This window comes from Cryptomeria japonica, chromosome 6 (genome assembly GCF_030272615.1).
Source record: "Cryptomeria japonica chromosome 6, Sugi_1.0, whole genome shotgun sequence".
Lineage (NCBI taxonomy): Eukaryota > Viridiplantae > Streptophyta > Pinopsida > Cupressales > Cupressaceae > Cryptomeria > Cryptomeria japonica.
Window position 1 is genome coordinate 488,013,079 of NC_081410.1, and position 26,716 is coordinate 488,039,794.

Consider the following 26,716-nt stretch of genomic DNA (forward strand, 5'->3'; position numbering starts at 1 on the left):
CAAACAGATCACAAGATAATCTACATCGTTCATTCTTCACCACACATGGGAATCAGTAACCCATCACGCTTTCTTCTCATACCACTAAGAAGAATGATCATTCCCAAGGTAGACTCCAAATGCGGTCGATCTTCTCATACCTCAATCCTTCACGCGCACAAGGCTGATGTGGCACCTCGATCTCATTCACATCTCTTAGCTAACTCATCACAGAGTATCATCGGTTGCATCACACAAGCTGGATCACCAAACCGATAACCATAGAGCTGAGACTACCAATCTGTAGTCACACTTAGTGAAACCCTGACACCGGTTCACTACATCTCTTCATACCTCTTCATGCCAGTTCACCAACTTCTTTCAATCTGCATATCGGTTCACTTATCCTTATTGACATCAATGACAACATACATTATCATCATATCAACATGTCAGTTCATCACATGACAATGATAGCCAACACAACAACTATCTCTCCCTTAACTAGAGGAGATTCCGAATCCTCAATTACAACAATGTCTTTCTCCTTCTAATCCTTCTTTTTCTTCTTAGCTTTTGGGGCACTGGTAGGCACATACTCTTTCCTTTTCCTCTTTCCAAAGGAAGAACCTTCTCTAGCAGAATCGGTACCATGGGATACTAGAACAATATTCCATATATCCAAAAAATATTTAAAATAAGCATTGCATGCATCCTCTTTCTTGTCCAATCCATTCAAATATTGAAATATTTGCCTAGCAACCAGGACTCCAGATTCCCATATCACAATTTCCTTAGCCAGAAGGGATCCTAGACAATACATAGCTAAACACATAAGTAGTGATCCAAATTTGAAGGGGTAACCTTGTTCTTTTGACATCTTGATATTTTTCTAGCAATAAATCATTTAGCAATTAACACAAGTTGAACACTCTATCTTCCATAACAAGCATATGCGCCATGTATATAGCAATAGACAAAGTGGAACCTTCCCTATTTTTGAAATAAATCTTGTAAGAAATGCCATACACAACATACCTCACAATGAGATTGATGATTTTGTCGATAATCAATGCTCTCTGATCACCCGTTACACCAGTTAGAGTTTCAACTTCCTTATTCTTTATAGATTTTTTAACCAAAACAAATCCACTGCTACATAAAATAGTAATGACTGGAATAATCTCCTTTGTGATTGGATAGGGTTTATCCAGCATGATGCAATCATTCTATACATGACTAAGAATTGTTCTGATCACCTCCTCATCATCAAACTAGGAAAACCCAGTCCATATATTTAATCCTTTATGCTCAAATTCCTTAATCTTCTGCAAACATGCGTCAATCAAGCTCTTTTCCAAATTTTAGATTTTTTTAGGGTTAAATTCATCTAGGCATACCTTCTCTACAACTAGAAAATCTCCGCTTCTCAATTCTCCGATGATCATCTTGATTTCCATGACTATTCACTTTGCTTCTCTGTTCTTTTCTTTTCAACTTCTCACAATCTCTTTAAGCACTATTACCATGATAAATAAAAAAATGATCTCAAGCATAGATACTTATCTTGCCAAAAATCTCTTTTTAGGGTTTATCCACTAAAAGGTGTCTTTTCGATGATGTCAACAAAACACATTGAATTACTAGATAACCTCTCCAACACAGTCATGTTAGATTGATGACATGGACCACTCAGAAAGGGGGGATCAAAATATTTTCTTTGGTAACTCCCCTTGAGTTGAAGCAATATGCTTAGTTACCAGAGGAAGAGGTGCCTACATTGGATTCCGGTACACCAGGCTCTCTTCCATTACTCACTTCCTTCTTTCTCCAAACCAAAACTTCCTTATTCTTTGATCCATTTGTAGACACATAAAAATTAATTAATTAAATTAATTTAGCCTTTCTACATAATTAGTTAATTTAATTATGTTATCCTTACTCCCCTCAAAATTAATTAATTAAATTTAATTAATAGCCCAATAATTAATTTATCAAATAAATTCATTATTTCCCTATTCTTCTAAAGTCAATCAAATCACTAATTCTTCTAAATTCCATTTGGTTAATTAGTTTTAATTAATTCCTACAAATCACTTTCCCAAATCCTCACTTTCCCTAATTAATTCTTCTAGAAGGTTGATTATCATTATTCCTCAATTTTAAATTCCTCCACTCAAATCCTCCTAACCTATCTTGATTTCTAATCCCTAATTAACCCACCTAATCTCCTCTCTTAATCATTTGAATAATCCTAATCACCTTGATTAGGAGAAAGTTAACTCTTTTCCATAAATGGCTTTCCCCTCTCACCTTCCAAACCTTAAAAGCAACCACTTTGGTCATGTCAAAGGATTTCAAATCCTTTGCACACCCCCATGCCCTCTCTTCCCAAGGAATTTTAAATTCCTTATCTTCTTTATTCTTCCCATGCAATCTCCTATTTGGGAATTTTTAATTCCCTTGTCCCTTCCCAAGGAATTTTTAATTCCTTTTATTCTTCCCATGTGCATTCTCTTCCCTATACACCTTGAGGAGTGTGGAGACAAGAAATGCCTTTTTTAAAAAATCTCTTGAATCCCACACCTTGTCCTCTCAATCATTCCCTTCACTTTCCTTCAATCTCCACACTCCATTGCAAATCAATCTTGGGCCTCCATTTTGACCTTTTCAAATATATAAATTGGGGTCTCCTCCCTTGATTTTCATATCTCAATCTTGTGCAATCTTATGCTGTTAGTTTATTCTAAGAATAACCTCCATAGCATCATCATTGTAGTCAAATTAGCTCCCACACTTAGCCATTTCAATCATCCATCCACTCATCTATCAAGTTATCCTTATTGTTGTTGTGTAGTGGAGAGCATTCCACACCCAACCTTGGATCCAATCCAATCAAGTTGAGGAGGGCCGCATTCTTGACTTCATCGAAGGCTCAATTAGAGGAACAAGAGGCAACATTGTGAAGGTATAAAGGTTAATTTGGTATTTACTTATGTGCTTATGCTAATTTTAATTTAAACTAACCTTTACATAATTGCATTATTTTCCCTTGATTCACCATTAGCCTTCATTACATTCTTCTCAGTAGAATTCTTCATATTTCTATTTTTACACTAACTAGCATAATGTCTGAATTGCTTGCACTTGTAACAACTGATGTTCTTTTGCACTGAATTCACTGAATGCAATCTAGATCTGCATTGATTAGCTTTGTGACTATAACAATTGCATGTATGACAATATCCATGTTCAATTTATTATTCACCTTATCTGTTCCAACCGGATTAAGATTTTGACTCATAGCACGATTTCTACAATAATTTGCATTATGACCAAACCTCTTGCAATTGTAACACTGAATGCTTCTATAGTTTACAACCTTATGACAAAATTTATTGTATTAAAAATAACAACCATTAAATAATGGGTACCTTTGTGCATTTGGTTGATGAACTAGTAGTCTTCCTACATTAGTACTTTGATTCTAGGTCTTACCTTAACTGATTCTAATTTCTTTTCTACTTTTGTCTTAACGTATTTGCTTTTTTCTTTCTCATTCTGCTTTGAACATTCACTGGTTTGAAATCCAAGTCTACTCTTTTCTAGATGATATTTTTGCATGTTGATCAAATCTTCCAAGAGTTTATTGCTTCAACTTCTTGACTTCTTGTTCTAACTTCTCACATTCTTTAGTCTTCAACTTGAATGATTATTTTAGGGTTTCCTCTATCTTGTTCTTCTCCTTAATCTTATGTATTAGATCTTTAATGGTCTCATTCACCCATTTCAACTGATTGTTAACTTCCTTATACCTCAATTTGAACTTCTAGATTTGTTCTCTCAACTTCTGCACACATTCATTCACTACCTTCACATTCTCTTTCAATTCCTTCTTCTTAGATTCAACACTTTCCAGATCTTCAAGAGTTGTCTGTAATTCTTCATCCAACTAAAATTCTTTGGTCATACTCTTCGGTGCCATGATTCAACCAACATGGATCTCCCTCAAGTAGTTAGGATTTCAAGCAAGGGACCGAATCTTTGATACCAATTGTTGAAATGGTTGAATGGACTAGAATACTGAGAGGGGGGGGGGTGAAAAAATATTTCCATAGAATTAAAAAATTTCCACACTTTTAAGATTTTACTGATATGTCAATTTCATCAATTAATCTCATCTACATAAAATACCAAAATGCAGAATAAAGAAATAACACAACCACACATGAAAAAATGGGTTTTATACGTGGAAAACCCAAATGGGAAAAACCATAGAGAGTGTTAGCTCTCAATATAATATAACTAATTATATGGTGTTTACAAAAGGGGTGGCTCACTGCCAGATTACAAAAGCGGCTCACTTCTAAAATTCTCACTGCAATAGAAAAATAGTTGAACTAAGGAAAATTGCATCTACTAATTCATGAGGTAATTTCCAGATTAAGCTCAAATAACAACTCACAAAACACACAATAAATCCGGTAAATGATTACTGTTACACCGTTCACAATCACTAGCAACAAATCCAATAAGGGATTACTGCATCATTGTGTCTTCACTCTACTAACCAATTGCTCTTCTGTCCACACATCTATTACACACACACTCCTTACTCTACTATTCACTATACTCATATTTCTCTCCACTTCCCTTATCACCACACACACATAATGCTGAATATATATACATACTGGTAAGCACATACACCAAGATAATATGTCGGCCAAGCACAAATAATATGCTACTTGGATCAACACATTATCCAATAAAGACAACTAAAAACGTGATAACAAAGTTTGCCTTCATATGAACTTCTACATGCTTCCTTCACACATTTCATTTATCAATGCATATACCCTAATTACTGGAATAGAACAGGGGTCTACCAGACCTATAGATATAGACCCATAAGCATAAAACTCCAAGCACGACAAGTGCTAACTCCAAAATACAACTACCACTGATACCATCAACACTAGAACTCACACAACTGATACCAAAATATGATACAGATCCATAAGCACAAAACTCCAAGCACAAAAACTGCTAACTCAAAAATACAACTACCATTGATACCATCGATACCAGAACTCACACAACTGATACCAAAACATGATACAAACCAAAATAAGCACAACTCAAGATTCTAGAGGTGAGGATCTTCCAGAAATAACTCCAATAGATCAACTATGCCTTGCTACATCATATCACATACATACATATCTTCCATTGATACTCGACCAACAATACCAAAACTACATACCAAAAATTGCTTCCAACAACATACCATATCTAGTCCTAACAGGATAACCATGTTTTGAAATCAATGGCAACAATGACAATATTCATACAAGTCTAACAAAATGGTTCATCTTAAGAAGGAGAGACTCAAATGTACTTTTTGTTAGAAATATGGGCATAGTGAACAAAAGTTTTATAAGAAGGAAATTCATGAGATGAAATAATTACTCAAGGAGCATCATATTTCCATTCCTTCATCTAGTTTACCTCCTACTCGTCATGAGGACACTCCATGCAAACATCTAGGAAAGGGTCATGCATTATTACCACTCATGTTGATAGGGACATTGGATGGATGATTGATTCAAGAGCTTCATTTCACATTGCTCGTTTACCTAATTTCATAATTCCAGGTGCTCTTAGAGATCCATATTCTGATAGACTCTTGATTGCAAACATTTGTTCATATTGCTATAGTAGGTAATATTTATTTGGGTAAAGATTTAGCTGCTAATGTTCATTGCATTCTTGATATTGCGCATAATCTACTTTGAGTATTTCAGATACCAGAGATAGACAACACAGTTGAGTTCACTTTAGATTCAATGTTCATTCATCATCCTATAGGAGAGGTTTTTTTAGTGGGTAGGGTTGATCATCAGTCTGAGGTGTATAATTTTGACCACTTTATTGATCCTAATGAGCCAAATATTCCTCAGTCTCTAAAACATCTAGTGTTGGGAGTAATTTAATTCATCTTAATGTGTTTGTTGATCTAATCATGATTTCCCAATTATTTGCTTCACTAGAGTTGATAGTTGACATGGATTCCAAGACTTTGACACATTAGGAGCTATTTGATTTTTTAGATTTATGGTTTTAGGATGGTTTCTTTTTAGGTTTTTCTGACTTAAATTCTCATTCTTCTACTACATATTTGGAGGAAATTCTTGAGGGAGTCACTCTCCTCTTTTCAGATTTCACATTGGAGGATGTTCTTGAGTCTCCTTCATCTATTGCTTGACTCTTCTTCAAAGCTTTCAAATGTGAGATTTCATCCTTCTCACTTCTTCATGGAGATGGATTTTCTTCAACATGCACCATTGGATTTGTTTCTCCCCAAAGGGAGACATGCTGTTTTTCATCATTGGATTCTCTTTTGGATTTAGACTTGATTTATTAATAGTGGTTTTGATGATACTTCTTAATGGGGAACAATGTTGTCTTCATCTTTCCCTTCATTGGAGGGGTGATTGTATCGTATTCTTGCAATGGACATAGTTCTTGGGGGTATTAATGTTGATACATCCACATATCACATGATATATAACTTGTACATGATTTACATTATCTCTTTTATGGAGAAGATTTTTTTCCCACAAGGTTTCCTCCTTTTCTTCATTTGTAAGAGACTAGTTGCATAAGGGTACCTAGCATTGCCTAGTTGCTAGGAAACATATTGTATATTCATATTAGTCTTGCATCATTTGCATAATTTTTTCTCCCTGAGTTTCACTTAAGGGGGGTTTTAGTGTTAATGTCGTTATATCCTAACTAGTTTTTAGTTAGAACCTATTCACATGTTAAGTTTGCTTAGGACCTAGCTTGCATTTAAGTTAGTTCTCATAAAGTTGTTTTATACAACTTGTAATTTAATAATGTTCATAGGATCATGTTAGTAATCCTAGGTGGTTTTCTAGAAGATATGAGGCCATGTCTCATTACTTAATATATTCTTTAGACATTTGTCATTATGCATTGACATTTAATGTTTGTATCTAGTGTAGTTGTCCTTAAAACATCACACCTTGCCTATACATACAAGGTTCTTGTACAACGTTTCACATGACATTTTTAATTGTATTTAATCAATATCATTTCATTTGTTTATGCAAGATCATGTTGCAACATTCTCTTGTGGTTGTCATCTTTCTTGGTTGATCTTAGAAGTTTGTAGCTTCACGATGGGTTCTTTATCCTTTCAATAGTATTGAGGATGAAATATTTTCTTGATGATCTCCTTTGTTTACTGAGGTAGATATATTTAGACAAAGATCTCTTCCTCCATTTTTGATAGTTATATACCCTTGACAAGGATCCCTTTACCCTTGTTGCAAGATATTTCCTTTATGTATGTGTAATGTGGTGAAAGGTGACGAGGAGAGATCAAGTGGAAAGCTTTACTCCCCTCAAAAGAGGAATGAAAGTTTAACAAAGGAATCCCTTCAACTTCTCACGCACATTAGATTTAAAACAGGGGGGTTGAATTCACTAGATCCAATCTCAATGGAAACAGATTGAATGCTAAATGAATTGACAATGATTTGGAAAGTAAAGTAACCCTCTTTTAAAATAGACAAGTTGAATTAAGTGAATTGAAGCTAAGCATGAAGATGACAAAGAAATGATTATATCTTGAGATAGAGACGTGGGATAAAGTTGTGCACCTAGAATTAGTAGTAAAATGTCGAGACGAAGCTCCCTTGCAGATTTGAGTGAAATTTTCTAGGACCGGGTTGAAAGTGTACTTGGTCCTCCAAAAAACCCGTGTGTTGAAAAAGGTTTTTACATATCTGAAAACAGAGTCTAAACCTGCAATTATAGCTGCACACCTGCAATCTACACACATTAAAGAGAGGAAATGTTGTTAGGATTGGGGGTTTTCCTTCAGGTCAAACCCCGATTTGGAGTTAACCAAATGATGAAAAATACTTGCAAGTAAATGAAAGGAAATGTCTGAAGTAGAATAAACCTCAAGAGAGGATGCAATTGAAATGATGATAGAGTTAGTTGAAAGGATATGTAGAAGAGAATTTCTTGAAGGTTGGTAGAGATCTCCTCTTCAATGATTGAATCCTTGACTTGAATGCAACACCTAGCCTTGAAAGGAGACTTGAGATGCTTAATGGATGCTTGAATGCCTGAACGCTTGCACTTGATTTCGCTTCTTGAACTTATTTTCTCTTGATTGTACTTGATTGAACTTATTTTGCTTATGCAAATAGGAGGGGAAATCCTCCTTATATACTTGCCAATTAGGGGTATTTAGCTAATTTTCTGTCTTAGGCTGACATAGGAAAATTTTTTCCCACTCGCAATTGACAAGCCCAATGCAGTTATAGGTCAAGGAAGGCCCAAAATAGGGTAGGACCACACCCCTGTCCTCTAGGGGCATGGTGCCCCTGTCCTAGGGGGACAGGGGTGCCACGCCCCTGTCCTACCTTAATTTAGGATAGGTAGTGAGAGCAGATAGTGAGGGGTGCAGGAAAATGCAAGTTTCAGGTGGTATGAGCATATCTTGGGTCTCCAGTCAGGCTTAGGGATTCATCCACCAATGCAAAGACCCAAATGCGATCAAAAATTGTAGGGTCACAATTTTATGATGCTACATTTAGCTCCCACTTTAGCGGGATTATAAGCGTATGCCAATACTACCAGTAAAGTACAAGGAAACAAGATTGAAAGACTTTCACCATATCAAGGAGGAAAGATTCACCAATCCCCTAGTAGACTAAGGATCCCCTCACTATGAGTCATGAAAAGTAAGGATACTGAAAATTACAAAGCAAAGCCAAGTTCACTAAGTAACTTAAAGTATCAAGAAGGAAAATATGAGCGGAGTGTATGCCCCCACGTTAAGGTGATCGTGCATGCCTTGTTGAGAGAGATTTCTTTAAGGTAGGATACACCCAAGAGAGAAAGAGAGGGAGCATGTTATCACAAGGATTTGGCCCCCAATCGAGGAATATACCTAGGGATAATGAACACAAAACACAAAGAACGAGGTGGATTCTCTTTCCTCAGGGTCAGTATGTTGTATGATAACTCATGTATATCATGTATATATGCATAGAATAGTCCTCATTACCCAAAGAAAGGAAACTACCTTGGAAGAAAGGGAACACATGTGTCTTTTGAGTCAACATGAAAGAGACCAAAAGGGATCTCAATTCTTTTCATCATCCTAAAGTAGACATCACTAGGGACAACAAATAGAAAAACATGGATAAACATAGAGGAATGGGCACAAAAGAGCGAGAAAAGAGAGAGGTCTACGGTGCTAATGTAGCTAGTCTAGCATGACATCCACTTCCCGATCTTGCTAATCACTATTTTGGGAAGGTGAGAAACATGCCAGAGGAGCGACATCAAGAATAGAAGGTGGAGCTATCACAAGATCCAAACAAGGACTATGCTCATGTGCTAAGTCACTTTGTTTGTTTTAAGGAGCTAGGATCAAGGCTTTTGAAAACTCTGTAGATAAATTTTTGTCAACGTCAACATATTCATATTCACTATCAGAAGCATTAGGAGTTGTATTGCCATCATAAATAACATTTTCACCTATTTCTTCAACAAGATTTATAGAAAGAAGAGCCCTAACATGAATAGAAGTAAAACTATCACATGTTTTTTGCAACTTATGATTTGGAGATTTAGGTTCAACATCTTGCTTATAGGAGAAAATGGAATCATGTCAACTGTTGGTGTTTTGGGAAATTGAATAGTTTGAGAAACAACTTCATGAGCTCTAGCATGACGTTTTCATAGGCGATCTCTCGCACAACGATTCCGTCGAATCTTAGTGGAAGGCTGAGAAGGAGGAATATTTGTTAAAGAAGGAATATTTGTTGAAAGATGAAGATTCTCATCTTTGGTAGTTGGAGGTTTCGGTTGAGGTCTCTTAGGTTGAACAAGAGAAGAGGCAGGTCTCTTCTCTGTATAAGAGCAAGGAGGCGAAACTGCACCATATAAAGGAGGAATGTTTGGTGTAGGAAGGAGAAGGAGACCGGGTCCATCATGAGGATGAGGTATAGATCTAACCTTAGGAAGAATATTATTTTTCTTTTTAGGAGAAGGCCTAGTTTCATCCATAGGAATAGGTTGGGAATATTCCTTAGGAAGAAGATTAGTTCTATCCATTAGAGGAAGAACTTCATCTTCAAGAATAGTGGGAATAGAAAGTGTTGGAGTTCTAGGTTGGCTTAAGGATAAGATCACATCTTTCTTCCATTTCTGATAAGATTGAAAGAGATCATCACTTCTTGTTGGAAGAGATTGAAATTATTGAGGCCAAAAGTAATCAATAGGAACACCTGGGCTTCTTTCTGTTGGTAGAAATAGGTCGTGGTTGATAGTTATGATTTCTCCATTGTGGGGAAATTTCAAACACTTATGGACTGGAGAGGCAATAGCCTTCATGGAAGATAGGCAAGGGTAACCTAACTTCATACGGAATTGTTCACATGAAGGAATGACAATAAAGTTGACATCTATATATTTAGTGTGAACTTCAATAGGGAGTGTGATAGAACCAATAGAAGGACAAGAAAATCCATCAAATAATTTAACGACCACATTAGTATCATCAAAGATTTATTTATGCAAATGTAAACTATAAAGATATTCTTCAGTGATGACATTAACCATGCAAGAGGGATTAATAAGCACACCACGACAAGATTTGTCTTGGATTTTCGCAACTATGTATAAAGGGCCATCAGGTTCTCTAATGGTCTCGTGAGGGTCAAATGTGATACATTGATCCTTAGGTATTTCTTGTTTCTCTACCATATTCACTAAATTTGGAGCCGTTGTAGTGAGATTTGAAGGAGAGAAAGAGGTATGTTCAGTTTCAATCATGTTAGAGGTATGAAAGGGTAAAGGATCAGTAAAAATCTTAAGATTTTGATTAGGAGGAGCTACTGATTTGTTTCCCTTATCATTCACACCTGCCACAGAGATAGTATTATTATCAATCTGGTCTTGGATCTTACTTTTTAATGCAAACCATTTCTTGGTATCATGACCAGGTTGACGATGAAATTGACAAAAATAATTAATATCAAAGTAAGGTGAGGCTGCCTTAAAAGGGTCAACTAGTTTTATTGGAGGAAGTTTGATAATATTTCTTTGTAACAATTGAAACATGATGCTATGCAAAGATTCATTCAAAGGAGTAAATTGTCTTTATCTTTTGAAAAATTTAGAAATAGGAGGCACACCTATTGTAGCATTCACATTGTTGTTGTTGATGGTGTCATTGAATTTGAGAAGCCTTTATTTGGTTTGAACTTTGCATATGGTTGTTGAGCACTCTCACCCTTATCACTCGGAGCCATAGGAGTAGATTCCTCCAGTTGACACACAGTTAGTTGATAATTGTGAATTGTTGCACACAACTGCGGAAAGGAAGTAAACTCAGAAAGGAGAAGTTTGTCCCTAATGTCTTTTTGCAAATTAGAAATGATTTTTTTTTTAATATCATTATCAGGCACTGGAAAAGAAATTTGAGAACACAAAAGCTTATATCTACCAATGAAATCAGCCACTTTTTCTTTAACGCCTTGTTTACAATGCATTAAATCGGTCAAAGTGATTTTAGGACCTATGTTATTTTGAAATTTTTGAATAAAATCATTTGCTAATTGTTGAAAAGAAGTAATAAAATAGGAAGTCAAAGAGAAATACCATTGTAAAGCCTTATCTCTTAGTGTTCTAGTAAACAATTTGGCAAGCAATCTTTGATCATAAGCAAAGTCAGTACACAAGGTTTGGAATGTTTTGACATGTGTTAAAGGATCACCTTTTCCATTATAGAGTTCCAATTGAGGGACTTCAATGTGTTTAGGAGGGACAACTCCTGACAATATCAAGAGAAAGTGGGCTCACAATATCAAATGTGGGTACATTAAACTTGGATTGACTCATAGAAGCAATTTGTTGTTGCAATAATGACACAGTTTGAGCAAGGTTATTAATAGTTTCTTCGGTTGAGGAATTTATCTTAGACATGTTTGATTGAGAAGGTGGTGTGATGTTATTGAAAGAAGGCATTGATTGAGAATAGGGTGGTGGAACACTATGGTAAGTAGGCATAGGTTATGATTGAGTAGGAAATGACACACTAAAAGGAGGAATGTAATGCTTGGATGAATTGCCCCCTTATGTCACATTGATTGGTTGAGAGACAATAGGAATACTCATTGAAGGCATAGACAAAGATGGAGGATTGAATGAAGAAGAGGGATTTCCTCCATGACTAATGGATGTAGGTATGATATTTTGAGTTGATGTAGTCATGATATCTGAAGTGAAAGTAGGAATACTAGTCATTGAAGTGGTCAAAGGAACAAAATGATTGATTTATGTAAGAGGTTGTGAATAACTCAAGTTCTCAGCGCAACTCTTTATAGGCATGACATTAGAATCAACAATGTGAGCAATTCCACATAATATATCAATTCCATTCTTATCACTTTGAATCATGCACTTTAGACCTTCAATTAATGGAAGAGCTTCACTATTAGGATATTCTTGGTACATCCATTGTTGGAAGTTGTTGAATTAATTGTCCAGTTTTGAAGGTTTATCTATGGAAACTTTAGTCAAAGCTTCTACTTCATCATTGGAATCATCAATTGGGTAGATCAGGATGTTACTAGGATGGGGAGAATTAGCCATATCCTCATTGAAGAAGTCACCCAAATTAGGATCCATCTCTTTGGGAATTAAACCTTGTGAAGCCTTAATTCTAATGCTTCATCTAATGAGGATAGTATAGGTAGGACTAATAGTGGTAAAATTCATGCACTAGATGGAAAATTTAAATTTTGAATTTTGGGAACGAAGTTTGCAAAATTGAATAATTCAAGAAAATGATGATTATACAATTTGAACTTTGTGGAAAGAGGAAGATAATTTATGATGAATGAAAATAAATTGAAATTGAAAATCAGGGCCAATGAGATACCACTTAATTTTGACAAAATTAGGATTTTTAAAATCAGGGCAGATTATAATTAACCACTTTAAATGTTTTCTTGAAATTTGTAATGTTGAAATTGGGAAATATTTTTGATTTTAGAGGGATCAAAATTTGACAAAATCAGCCAATTTTTTGGATTTAAGAAATTAAAAACAATCATAACAGTCTGCCAAAATTTTGGGAAAAAAGACGAGAACCAGGTTGAAAGTGTACCTGGTCCGCCCAACTTTTTTGGAAATTTTTAGGGATGAAAGCTATGATGATTTGAGAGCTAACCCCCTAAAAATGGTTGATTTTACGAACTTTAGATATATGAAATTAAGTTTTGAATGTGAAAATAGGACCCTATTAGGGTTTAGAAAATGATGAGAAATTGAATTGCAAATTTGAAAAAGGTCAAACCTAATGGATAGGGCCACCTTGAATAATATTTGGAAAACTGAAATTGGTTGAAATTGATTGAAATTTTCACAAAATCCAAGTAAAATTGAAAATTAGGGTTTTACGGCCTAACCACTGAATTTTGAAATTTTGAATTTTGGAAAAGGGAGGGAAACTGAAAATTTGAATTTTAGGCAAGAAGACTAGTCTGAAAATAGTCCTAAATTTAAAAATTAAATGTTAATCCAATGTTTTCACAAATTCAATTTGATTTTTGAAAATTAGGGTTTTGCCAATTAACCACTTAATTTTGTAAATTGAACAAGACAATGAAATAATTGAATTTGACAAGTAAATTACTTTTCAGATCTAAGACAATATGTATCAATTTTTGCAAAACACAAGTTAAATTTTGACAACTAGGGTTTTGAATGAATTAATCAATGTGTTTAAGGAAATTAAACTTGTAAATGAAAAATATGCAATAATTTTTAATGTAAAGCATGTAAGACGTCAGGTTCACCAAAATGTAATGTGGTGAAAAGTGACAAGGGGAGATCAAGTGGAAATCTTTACTCCCCTCAAAAGAGGAATGGAAGTTTCACAAAGGATTCCCTTCAACTTCTCACGCACATTACATTTAAAAGAGGGGGGTTGAATTCACTATATCCAATCTCAATGGAAAGAGATTGAATGCTAAATGAATTGATAATTATTTGGAAAGTAAAGTAACCCTCTTTTAAAATAGACAAGTTGAATTAAGTGAATTGAAGCTAAGCATGAAGAAGACAAAGAAATGATTATATCTTGAGATAGAGATGTGGGATGAATTGGTGCACATGGAATTAGCAATAAAATGTCGACACAAAGCTCCCCTACAAATTTGAGCGAAAGTTGCCAGGACCGGTTGAAAGTGTACTTGGTCCTCCGAAAAATCTGCACACCGAAAAGGGTTTTTGCGTCTCTGAAAATGGAGTCTAAACCTACAATTACAGCTATGCACCTGCAACCTACACACATAAAAGAGAGGAAATGTTGTCGGGATTGGGGGTTTGCCTTTAGGTCAAACCCTAGTTTGGAATTAATGAAATGATGAAAAATATTTGCAAGTAAATGAAAGGAAATGTTTGAAGTAGAATTAACCTCAAGAGAGGATGCAATTGAAATGATGATAGAGTTGTTTGAAACGATATGTGGGAGAGAATGTCTTGAAGGTTGGTAGAGATTTCCTCTTCAATGGTTTAATCCTTGACTTGAATGTAACACCTAGCCTTGAAAGGAGACTTGAGATGCCCAATGGATGCTTGAATTCTTGAAATCTTGCACTTGATTTCACTTCTTGAACTTAATTTTGCTTGATTGTACTTGATTGAACTTATTTATCTTATGCAACTAGGAGGGGAAATTATCCTTATATACTTGCCAATTAGGGGTATTTAGCTAATTTTCCGTCTTAGTTCGACATAGGAAAACATTTTCCTGCTCACAATTGACAAGCCCAATGCAAGAATAGGTCAAGGAAGCCCCAAAATAGGGCAGGGCCACGCCCCTGTCTTAGGAGGATAGGGGCATGGCGCCCTTGTCCTAGGGGGGATAGGGGCACCACGCCCCCATCCTACCCTAATTTAGGACAGGCAGTGAGAGAAGAGAGTGTGGAGTGCAGGAAAATGCAAGTTTCAGGTGGTATGAGCATGTGTCAGGTCTTCAGTCAGGCTTAGGGATTCGTTCGCCATTGCGAAGACCCAAATGCGGTCAAAAATTATAGGGTCACAATTTTATGATGCTGCAATATGATCTCTCCCTTTCTTAAAGATTTGCATCTTCTATAAGGATCTCATTCCTAGCTTGGACACATGCATTCTTCAAAGGGATATCTCTTTGGTGTGTAATATGTTTATCCTTCATGTGAATCTTTGTCTTCCTAAAGATATCAACATGTCAATATGTTGACATCTTAAAGAAGCATATGTGATCTCCTTGTTACTTGTGTTCATTGACGTACATTAATGGGAGTTTATTCCAATAAAAAAATGTAAAGGACAAATAAATATTTATGTAATAAATAGAGGTTTATAATGTAAAGTTAAAATATATAAAGAAAATAAAGTAACAGGTGTTTCCACATGATGAATTAATGTAATGTTATATTTTTTAAAGAAGGCTGTGATAGTTGGAACCTCCCTTTACTATTGTATATTAACCCGTGGAAAAATATTATGAGGATACAAAGAGGAAAAGAAGGAATTATTGGGAGAGATTGCATAATTGAGATCTCTAGTTAGCAATCTATGGCCATTAGAAATTGAGGCACACTAAATGTGTCTAACCTAGGGTACAAAGTGTGTACTCTGAACCAACCTGGCTAGGACTTGGGTAGTGGAAATTATGTTGAGAATTGTTCCTGATGGAACCAAAACTTGTGTACAGAGAAAAATTATCCTTATTTCTCCTTGATTGCCCATCGAAAAAAGAGGTTGAATCAGGGGACCAATCCAGGCAACTTGAAATAGACAATTCTACATATTAAAATAAAGATAAGTATTTTATGATATTATAATGGAGTAATATATTTGTGATGATTATTCATATCTTTGTGATGCTTATTAATTAATTATTTTCTTCAATGAAATGAAATACATTTACTTTTTAATTTTTTTTATTTCATGCATTTTAGTTTGAAGTAATACATTACAGTGCTGCTTTTAATTTTAAAAAATAATTTGGTTACATGTACCCATTAAGTGGCGGTGTTGCATAAAACCCCTTGAGAAGTGGTTATCAATCTATTTATAAATTGTTTAGGACATATAACTTTTATTTTGGTCAACTAGTACAACATGAGGCTTGCTAGGTTTCGTTTGATCCTTGAAGAGCCAATGACATCCATATGATGCATTCCTGATAATCTAGCACAACACATTTTTATAGCTTGATCCTTTGTTGAACATGTTTATGCTTTCCACGATATTGGTCATCTAGTATAGCTTGATGCTTGCTAGTTTTATTGTTGTTGTTGCTTCTTATGCTTTCTTAGGCAATGGTCATCTAAAATAACACAGCTTGTTAGCATGATCATTGTTGTTGTTTACACTTTCTAAGGCATTGATTACCGAATATAGTGAGGCCTACTAGTGTAATCATTGTATTGCAATACACTGATCACATAAAATAACACAACTTTTTGGCTAGTAGAATTCATGGCTCATCATTAATTAATGTTCTCTTGTCTCTTTCTAGAAGTCCACTTGTTATTTTATAATAATATTTTGAGAATGATATTAGTGGTTGAGATAGTTTTGATGTCAAGGTCTCTTCGACTAGTTGACTTGGAGTTTCATCTTTTGGTGTCTTTTCTTTTTTCTTTATTTTCTTTCTTTGTGTTTCTTTATTTTGATTTGTTTGTTTTGTGTATCTTTCTTTTGTGGTTCTTATGTTAGATAATAATATCCTAAGCTTGGGGGCTTGCTTCTTTCAACTTAGTGAAATCTTATCCCTTATATATCTTTCTCTCGATTGCTTTCTCTTCTTTGTTGAGAGTATGAGTCTAAGTTTATACTCTTGTTGAAGTGGGAGATAAATGTAGTGTCGTAAATTGTATCCCTTTAAATTTTCACACTCTATTTGGCCCCTACTTTAGTTTTCTTTCTCTTAGACCATTTTAATCCTATTTAGGCCTTATCTCACTCAAAATTTAATTGTTAAATTTTCAACTTAATTTCATCACATGGTAATTTTGAGACTTGGTCTTTTTTTTTTTGGATCTCAATACTTTGCCACCCCTTTTGTTGGTCCTTTTTTTTGTGGACTAGGGCACTCTAGTCCCTCTAAAAGGAACTCAAATTCAAATGTGTGTAAGTGTTAGCCTTCATCATTCATGATCCAGAATCAATCTTTTCATTTGACATTAGTTGTCAACCTAAACTTGGAAATACCTTGTCAACCTTATATAAAGAAATCTTCTATCATTCACAAATTTTAAGTTATAATTCAATACATTCATGTATAATTTCATTTTGATTATGTTTTTTTTTGTCTCCTCTTTCTAGATTTGAGCTACTGTGTTGGTTTTCTATTTTCTATTACATTGTTATTGCTAAAAGTCATCATTTCCTCTCATTTAACCTAACTCATTCACACACTTGATGAGCTCAAATACATTGCAACAAAGGAACATAATTAAAGTGTCCAACTCTCCTATCTATATTGTAGTTGGAGCTATTCATGTTCCTAATGATATGCAGTGAAGTTTTGTGATCTTAATTTTCACCCATATGCCTAGGATCTCATTTCCATACATAGCAGATGGTCGATGAGGTTTTTATTTTAACTTATAATAAGGTTGTCTATGGTTACTGGAAACTACCCAATTAAGTTGATGTGGCAAGATCAATAGCTTATGTTACCTTTTAGATTTTATTTGGGATGGGTAGATTACCTTTATTAATAGTCTAAACTAAGACATATTGATCCATTTAAGAGCTTAGGGGGCTTTTGGCTTTACTTTTCAATAAGACTTTTTACACTTAGCACAAATAATTAAATCAAATTGATGTGACAAGATCAATGAGAAATGCTATAATTTAGCATGTTGCTTCTTAAGAGGTTAATTTTCTTGTTAGATGAAGGATTTCTATAGGGTTTTTTAGTGTGGCCTGTGATTTAAATAAAATGGTCAAAGGAAATAATGCCACAAGAAAATATACAATAATTATTTATATAATTGGGAAGATGATAAAAAAGACATATATGTAGGTAGGACACAACATGAAATGATGAGACTTTACATGGGAGAGATTGATTAGATAGATAGATGAACACATGTACAGAAATCGATTATATATAGGAAAGGAAAAATACCTAGACAACAATGTCACGTGAGATGATTCAAACTATACTTTTTCATAGTGTCTTCAAATTTAACCAAGATAGGATAAAGAAAACTACCAAGAAGAAGTATGTTCATTTGTAACTTGTATTTGACTCTTGCTTCTTTGTGACTTGTGAAGCTAAAGTTGAATTTGTTTGCAACTTGTTTTCAAAGTCTCAAATTAAAATAAATGATAGCAATGAAAGAGGCACATATTTAAGAAATGACAACTCCACATTACTCACCATAAATGATCACCAAAAATTATTGATATTTCATTATGATTGAAAATGATAATATCACAATATTAAAATTATAGTGACAAAAAATGACATTATTGAAATGTTAAAGTCAATGACTTTTATAAATTCCATCACAATAATTTAACATTTCATCAATCCCACCACCATAATTTATCATTTCATCAGAATATATTATTATATGTTAAAATCCTATTTGTTGGGAGAGCAACCACTACCTTATAAATATGATATATGGAGCAAACTATTTAACACGTGTTTTACTATTATATATAGTGTGTACATACATACACAATTTTCTAACAATGAAATCTTGCCTAACATCCTAATAAAACCTTGGTTTGGTGATATTTTATTTCTTCATTGTATTGATTTTAATACAATTTATATATTGGTTTGCTGATTTTTATTTTAAAATGTTAACTAATCTACTTTTAGTTATTATTGCAAATCATGAAAACAATAAGATTTGATTTAGAACATAGATTCAAAAAAATCTTAAACAAATTTTTACCAACAATAGATTAATTTAATTACAATGTAATACAAAAATCTTGTATCTCTAATATTCTACCCTCACAATTAATTGTATTCCTCTATATATTTTCTTTAAATGAATTAAGATTTAAATAACATAATTGAATTTTTTACTAGTTATAAATCCATATAAATAGATAAATTATTATTATTTTTCATTGTTAAATAAATTAACTATTTAATTTTCTTAGATTTTAAACTAAATTGATAATCTAATATTTTGTGTGTATAGTGCTACAATATTAATGTTAATCTATTGGTTTGTTGAGTTTATTTATTTTTAATTAAGTAATTAATGTTAAATTATTAAATTATTAATTTATTTAAATTTTTATTAACTTAATTAATTCATTAAATTATTAAATTTATTAATATCAAATTATTAATGTTGGGAGGTGATAATGGATTTGTGTCAATTATATAATAAATAATTAAAAAGACAAACTATATATGTGCTTCAAGGAATAGGCAAAAAAGCACTGTGCACTTTTAGATATTTACAAGGAAGATCTAATTACTAGTTTTTCAAAGTCTAAAATTCTTTTCTTAAGTAAAAACAAAAGTAAAATAAAAGAAAACGATAAGATCCATGAAAATGAGATAACACATTTACATTTTCTTTTTAAAATGTATTAAAAAGATATTTTACATAAAAAAATAAAATTAATTCAAGAAAAACAAAAGAAATATGTACAATTGCAAAAATGTAAAAACAATAAATACATATATTTTTTAAAACTCAAAACAAAGATAAAATAAATTTTTGAAATTAAAAAATTGCAAATCCATAAGCTCTTGTATAAAATAAAATAGAAAAAAATTACAAATACATAAATTCAAACAAATTTTATTATTGATCTTTGATTCTTAATCTTCTTCTCTTTAAACAAATTTTGTAAAATAAATTACTATGAAACAAATATTTAAAAAATAGTATTTAAATATCTTAATAATAGACTCAAATATTAACTAAGCTTAAAAAAATTACAGTGAAATCACCGTAGTAAAACATGCGGAGAACCAAAAAAGAATCAATTGAAGTCCATTGTTTAAACGCAAATAAAGACAATTTTACCTTCGAAGGGGAATATGGCAATGATGGTGCTTTTTTGTCCTACCGTCACCAGGCACATTATGGCAATTATTCCGTCATTTAACACGGAATATAGAATGGAGAATGTGACTTAATTTGTTCATTTTAATACAAGGGAAATAAAAGCGTAGTCTACAATAACATCTTGTTTAACAGTAACAGAGAGATTGTCGGAAGCGTATTTTCTATAAAAACGGATGAACCGTCTACGTTTGAAAACCGATGAACCGTGAAATTTCCCGGCCGGCAAAAATTCCGGCGAGAGACAATTCTGGTGGGAGGCTTTCCCACATAGAGAAGTCTATCGTCTAAATATCCTTTATAATACAACTATTACATAAAACTAAACTCACCACAATGAATTTTTCTTATTATTACATAATAGAAGGAAAAGTAAAAAACAATTACCAAGGCCGACAGGAAAGCTTGGATAATAAAACTCATTGACTATGTCTTGTATTACTGTTTACATTGATACAACGCAGGGCTGAGATATATTCGTCAGTTGTTTGTAATGTTCTTGTTTTCTCCGATCAACAAGAAGGTAGGTATTTACGATAAAAAAAGACATAGGTGTGAACGTGACGAGATTAGCTCACACCTCTGTAGTTTGTCGTACACCAACGGCGGCACTATTCTTTTCTATATTGGACTGTCTCCCATATAATTATTAAATTTTTTTTTTTTTGTCTAATTCTATTGAAAAAATTGAATGTTTTAGATTGGAGTTTTAATTTTTGTTGGAAATAAGTTACATTATCTATGATCAAAGAGATGAAAGAATGGTCTTTTTTTTATTTATTAAAAAAATTGAAATTCATAAGAACTATTTTGTGATTTTCAATTTATTTAATTAATAAAAAAAATGTCATATTGTAAAACACACTTAAAGCAAATAGAAGGTCCTAAATTCTAGTTCAAGCTGGTTTATATGAGTTGTAATTCAACATGTGGCATCAAAGTCAAATTAGGATCCCCAAATACCTACATTGCGAATTGTCTATGTAGCACACATAATGCATGTCCACTACGTTTATTAATTAATTAAAAAAAAAAATTGTTGTATTCTGATTTTCTTCTAATTTTTAATTAATTATTAAATATAGTCAATGGTACATTCTTTTGCTTCATAGATTTTTCTTTTACATTGTGACTTAAGTAAGAGTGTTGGAAATAACTCACACCCAAATTAATTTATCATAGGCTAAAGGAGTGAACAATTCAATTGATAAAACACTTAAGCAGTAAATAGAAGGTCCTAATTTCAACTTTGAATTGATCCACACAAATTGTAACTCAACAATCTTATGTTAATTTTTATACAATTTAATTTTTTATATTATATTATGACTTTGTAATTAATATTTTTATTTCTTAATTAAAAAATGATTTTGTATATTTCCAAAAGTTCTTGTAAATGTTTTTAGAACAACTTTCATAAAAACGTTAAAATAAAGTCATCGAAATTTGCAATTGGAAAGCTTTCACCAGCAATTTGTACTGAGTACAACAATGAAATGCGATACCTTCTATATAATTAACAAGAGAACGAGACTCTGAGATATTCTTCGAACAATAACACTGGGCGAAGTTTCCTGCAGATGCCCAAAGTCTTGTGTCCGTCGAGCAACGATTGCAGTATTACAGCCGAAACAAGATGGTAAACTTTATGACTTCTTTCTTTATTTCTCAAAGAATGATATACATGGAGGCTTAGATTTTGTACTAATGCAGAAGATCAATTTGCAGGGGGAACTCACAAAGAATTCAGAAGAGTCCAAACACAATTCCAAGTTTAATGAGCTGGAAGGATTTGTGGACTGGAAGGGAAGGCCTGCACGCAAGTCTAGCCATGGTGGAAAGCGCGCCGTCTATTTTGTTTATGGTATATATATTAGTTGGTTATTAAGCAGCATATTAAGTCTTGAAGATTTTAGTCAATTTTGAATGTTTAACACTTTTAAGTCTAGAAGTATATTCTTAGTGTGATATACATTAAGTAGCATATTAAGCCTAAAAAAAAGTCCGTCACGCCCATTCTATTTTCTTGATCAATTGAAACGTAACAAATGATGAAGATTGTGGACTCATGCATGTTTAATGTTGTGTTGCACTTGCAGCAATGACAATACTGGATAACTTGGCTTTTGTGGGGTCGATCATTAATCTTGTTACGTATTTCATGATGACTATGAATATGGAACTTGCCGAAGCAGCCAACACGCTGACCAATTTCGTAGGTACCACTTTCCTGTTGTCACTGGTGGGAGGATTTATTTCTGACTGTTGGCTTACCAGATTCAAAACTGCCATTTTCTCAATTCTTATACAAATAGCCGTAAGTCCACGAGATCGATTATCCTAGTGATTTCAAATTTCTGAGATAGTGATTCCAAATACATTTGAAATATCGTATATATCTTTGTTGTTGGGCAGGGATATCTTGTATTGTTAATACAGGCGCACGATAAATCTTTATGGCCTCCACAATGCGACCGACGAGATCTGACTGCGGTCTGTGTGAAAGTAAGTGGCGGTAAAAGTGCAATGTTATTTGTTGGGCTGTATCTGGTAGCTATTGGAAATGGAGGCAGCAGGGCTAGTTTGGCACCTTTTGGAGCAGACCAGTTCGATGAGAGAGATCCCGATGAGAGAGGAAATGTATCCCACTATTTCAACATGCTGTTTTTCTGCGTCACCGTGGGCTCAACTCTTGGAGTGACTGTGTTAGTTTGGATTCAAAACTATAAAGGATGGGATAAAGGTTTTGGAATTTCAGCTGGAGTTGTTTTCTTTGGAATGATATGCATTTTGCTCGGATGTACTTCTTACCGTAACAGAATTCCACAAACCAGTCCCCTAACTCGAATTCTACAGGTGCGTACATAATTGTGTTTAATCGGTAGTAATGGAAAGGCTCATCAATTTTGCTAAATTAATTTTAGAGAGATTTTTTCTTAAACATTGGAAGGTGATTGTTTTCTAAATAGCTAAAAAATACTATGTGATTGCTGCTTTGATCTCTGATCTAAGCCTATAAGTAAGTCTTACCGAGCTGTTTTCTGATTGTTTTCTTAACTAAATTGAAGCAGAGTAATGATATGATGAGATAAACCCCACACACACATATATATATATATATATACATTGGAAGGTGATTGTTTTCTAAATAGAAAACAAATACTATGTGATTGGTGCTTAGATCTCTGATCTAAGCCCATAAGTAATTCTTAACGAGTTGTTTTCTGATTGTTTTCTTAACTAATTAAATTGAAGCAGACTAATGATATGAATATTGAAACAGTTCAAATGTGTTCCAAACAGTTTTGAATGAATTGACGCCATTCATAACACCAGGGTTTTTCCCTGTTCACGTAAAGAATAAGTAACTGCCTAGTACTGACTATTTAAGTCGTATACAGTAGCAAATAAATAGGGGAGACGGCCACAACTTGCCGGCTGTTTAAGTCCTTGCAAATTGTTTAGGCTCGCTGTAATAAGATTGATAAAATTTTTTAAGCCATACATTGAATCAGCAAACTTCCAATAGCTTTATAGATAAGAACTAAGACGTAGGTTTAAGAAGACAAAGGGTCTAGCTTGCCCACAATTTTGATTGTATTTGCCGAATCGGTATTCACTGCTGAGAGTATAGACAGCCCAAACTCACCTCTCCTGCAATATGTATAACACTAGAGTAGTCTATCTCTGTTTTTAAATGAATAAAGTCTGCAATCACAATGTTTCAGTGGGGGTTTGAACGTGGATAGTCAGTTAATCATGCTTCTTCTAGAATCATGTTATTGATATTCTTAGCTAGATATAAATTAATTAGAAGAATCATGTTATTGATATTCTTAGCTAGATATAAATTAATTATGTAGATTATACATGCTACAACTTATAACCAATAATAATTTGGTAAATATTTAGTTTAACATATTCTTGCCTATCTACAATCGTTCTCTTCTATTTTTTCTACTATATCAATAGATTAAGGTATATGCCTAGTATTAAATTGCTTCTAGATTCTATGATCTATGTAAAAATTCAAAAAATCATTTATATATATATTTATTATTTTGATCAATTATCATAAATTTTATATTGTGTTCTCTTTGCTTCTCAATTTGGGCTTGGAGTTAGCAATATATCTTAAAATGATAATTATTATGCTATAATAAATATACTCATGTCTTCCTATTGTAATAATTAATAAATACCAAAAATAAAAGCACCCAACAATTAAAGGTGTATGCATTGGTCCATACAACTTATATAAATTTTTTTTCAATTGTTACTTTTTCTTAACTTAATTTCCTAGTTGGAAATGATTCTTTATGCCACTTTCCTGAAATGCACCCTTCACACCATCTAATTTTTTTATCAATGAAAAACATTTTATCCTATTTTTCTTGTGTAGCAAATTTAGAATTAAAAAAACCAAATTTCCAAATTGCAAATGTGAAAGTATAATCTTATGTTTTATTTTTGATTGAAAATCAATATAAGAAATATCTTACTAGGTTCATTGTGAGACTATTTGAAAGTTTTTAACAATTTCTTGATCCACTTGAGATCTCTCTAAGGGATAATTTTGAGAAAAATTTGATTCAACAAATTCTAGATTTAACCTCAAAGAAAATATTTTTTATTGATCATTTGAATTTTGGCCATTAGCTAACCTCTTAAGAATTTGTTCCAAATTATATTTTACTACTTTTAAAAACACTCTATACCCTTCTAAACAAGTTGTTCAATAATCATCAAGTTATTGCTATAAAATTAAAATATTAGTAAAAAAATTGACTTATGTTTTTTTCTCTTTCTATTTAGTTAGAATATTTTCAATGCCTTTTTCCATGATTATAATTTTATTATCAAAAACCAAAGTAAAATTTGATTTTACAAATTTATAATTCAAATTAGAAAAATATTCCTAAAGTGTCAACCATATGATTAATACAACTTGAATCTAAAAACCAAACATATTTTGAAATCTCCTAAACAACATGTTACATACCAAAAACATAATACCCTAATTCTAATTTTCTTTTAACTTATTTTATTTTATTTGTTAATCTACACTCATGTGAATATTGACCATATTTTTTTTTAGTAATTCAATTGAACTTGATATTTCTCATACGTTTGACTATGAGACTAATTTTGACTTAGATTTGGGTTGCTATTTTGTTTCCACTTGAATTTACTAACTAGTTCTTCCATTAATTTATAAAGTTTGTATCTATGTCTTTTAAAGAATATCTAAAATAATGAATTAGCCCAAGCTTATGAGAAATTAAAGATTGAGAATTTCATGTATAGAAAACTATGATTTTTTAAGATTCAAAGTTTATGGGTAGACTCTTTTGAATCCTTTCTACTATTCCATTTTTTTCACTAATTTCATCATAAGATCTAATTTGGTCAATTAGAATAATAAATTGAATAAACAATGAATCCCTAGACTTAAATTCTCTTCTCAAAATTTATAGATCTTTATTTTCTTACTTTAGCCATATCTTACTATGGAAATTGAAGGATATCCAATTCTTTCTTTCTTTTTCCCTATTGTTACAACCCTTGGGAAGATTGTTTCACACATTTCCTAAAAATTTAAAAAAGAACCTTGGAATTGTTATTATTTCTATCCCTAAGGAAATCCTTTTCCCTTGAAATTGTTACTATTTCTATCCCTAAGAAAATCCTTTTCATCTCATAATTCATTGTGTAATGCATCTATAAGTTTAGGAAACTCTTTTTCTTTTTAAAGAAATCTCTTGTATATCTTTAGAATTGAATAAAGTCTTAATTATAATTGACATATAATAAATTAAAGAATTTAGGGATTAGTGAGACTTGTGCTAGATGAAGATGCAACTATTTGCTTTGATACTAAGTGAAAGATCAACTACAAAAATATATAAACAAAATGAAAGACACAATATATTACTTCTTTATATTGATAACATGAAGCTTCTATAATAAAATATATTGCAAAGAGTTTTAACTGCTTAAACATCATTTATGAAAAAAATAAAGAGCTTTTTTTTTTTCAAATGTTGTAAAATTCTTCTACTTTAATATTTTTCGTGTAAATAAATTTTGTTAATATGAATTTGATGATATTTTTTTATGCATATACTATAGGTATAATTTTTAGGTAATATTAAAAGAGTATAACAAGATGGACACACAAGAAAGAAAGCTAATTTCTTTCCAAAGTTGTCTACAATAGATGAAGAAATGATGCTAGTTGAGATATTATATGCTAGAGAAAATAATAGGAAAAAAACAATGAGGGATGGGATTATATTTTAGAAAAAATACAGTTCATATATATTGTTCTTCTAAATCATGGAATTTAATAAAAGAAACAAAGAAACAAACAACCCGTACTTTTAGTTTTATATATATATATATATTATAAATTGAAATTTATTTATTAAAATATAATTTTTTTTTATCAAGTGAAAAGTAGGTTTTGAAGGGGCCCTGAAACCCTTTTACAGATAGGAATTCAAAAGATAAAACATTAAAGTCTAGCTAGATATAGCAAAACACAAAAAAGAGACAGCTAGCTA

At 32.6% G+C, this 26,716-nt stretch overlaps 1 protein-coding gene across 1 annotated transcript in view; it reads left to right on the top strand.

Moving 5' to 3' along the window:
• LOC131052762 (protein NRT1/ PTR FAMILY 4.5-like) overlaps positions 1-26,716 on the top strand; it is a 73,657-nt gene that overhangs the window by 44,768 nt on the left and 2,173 nt on the right. The window contains exons 2-4 of the mRNA XM_059222110.1: positions 21,731-22,014; positions 22,250-22,467; positions 22,566-23,006. Of these exons, the coding sequence (XP_059078093.1) occupies positions 21,731-22,014; positions 22,250-22,467; positions 22,566-23,006 (943 nt within the window). The remainder of the gene's footprint in view (positions 1-21,730; positions 22,015-22,249; positions 22,468-22,565; positions 23,007-26,716) is intronic.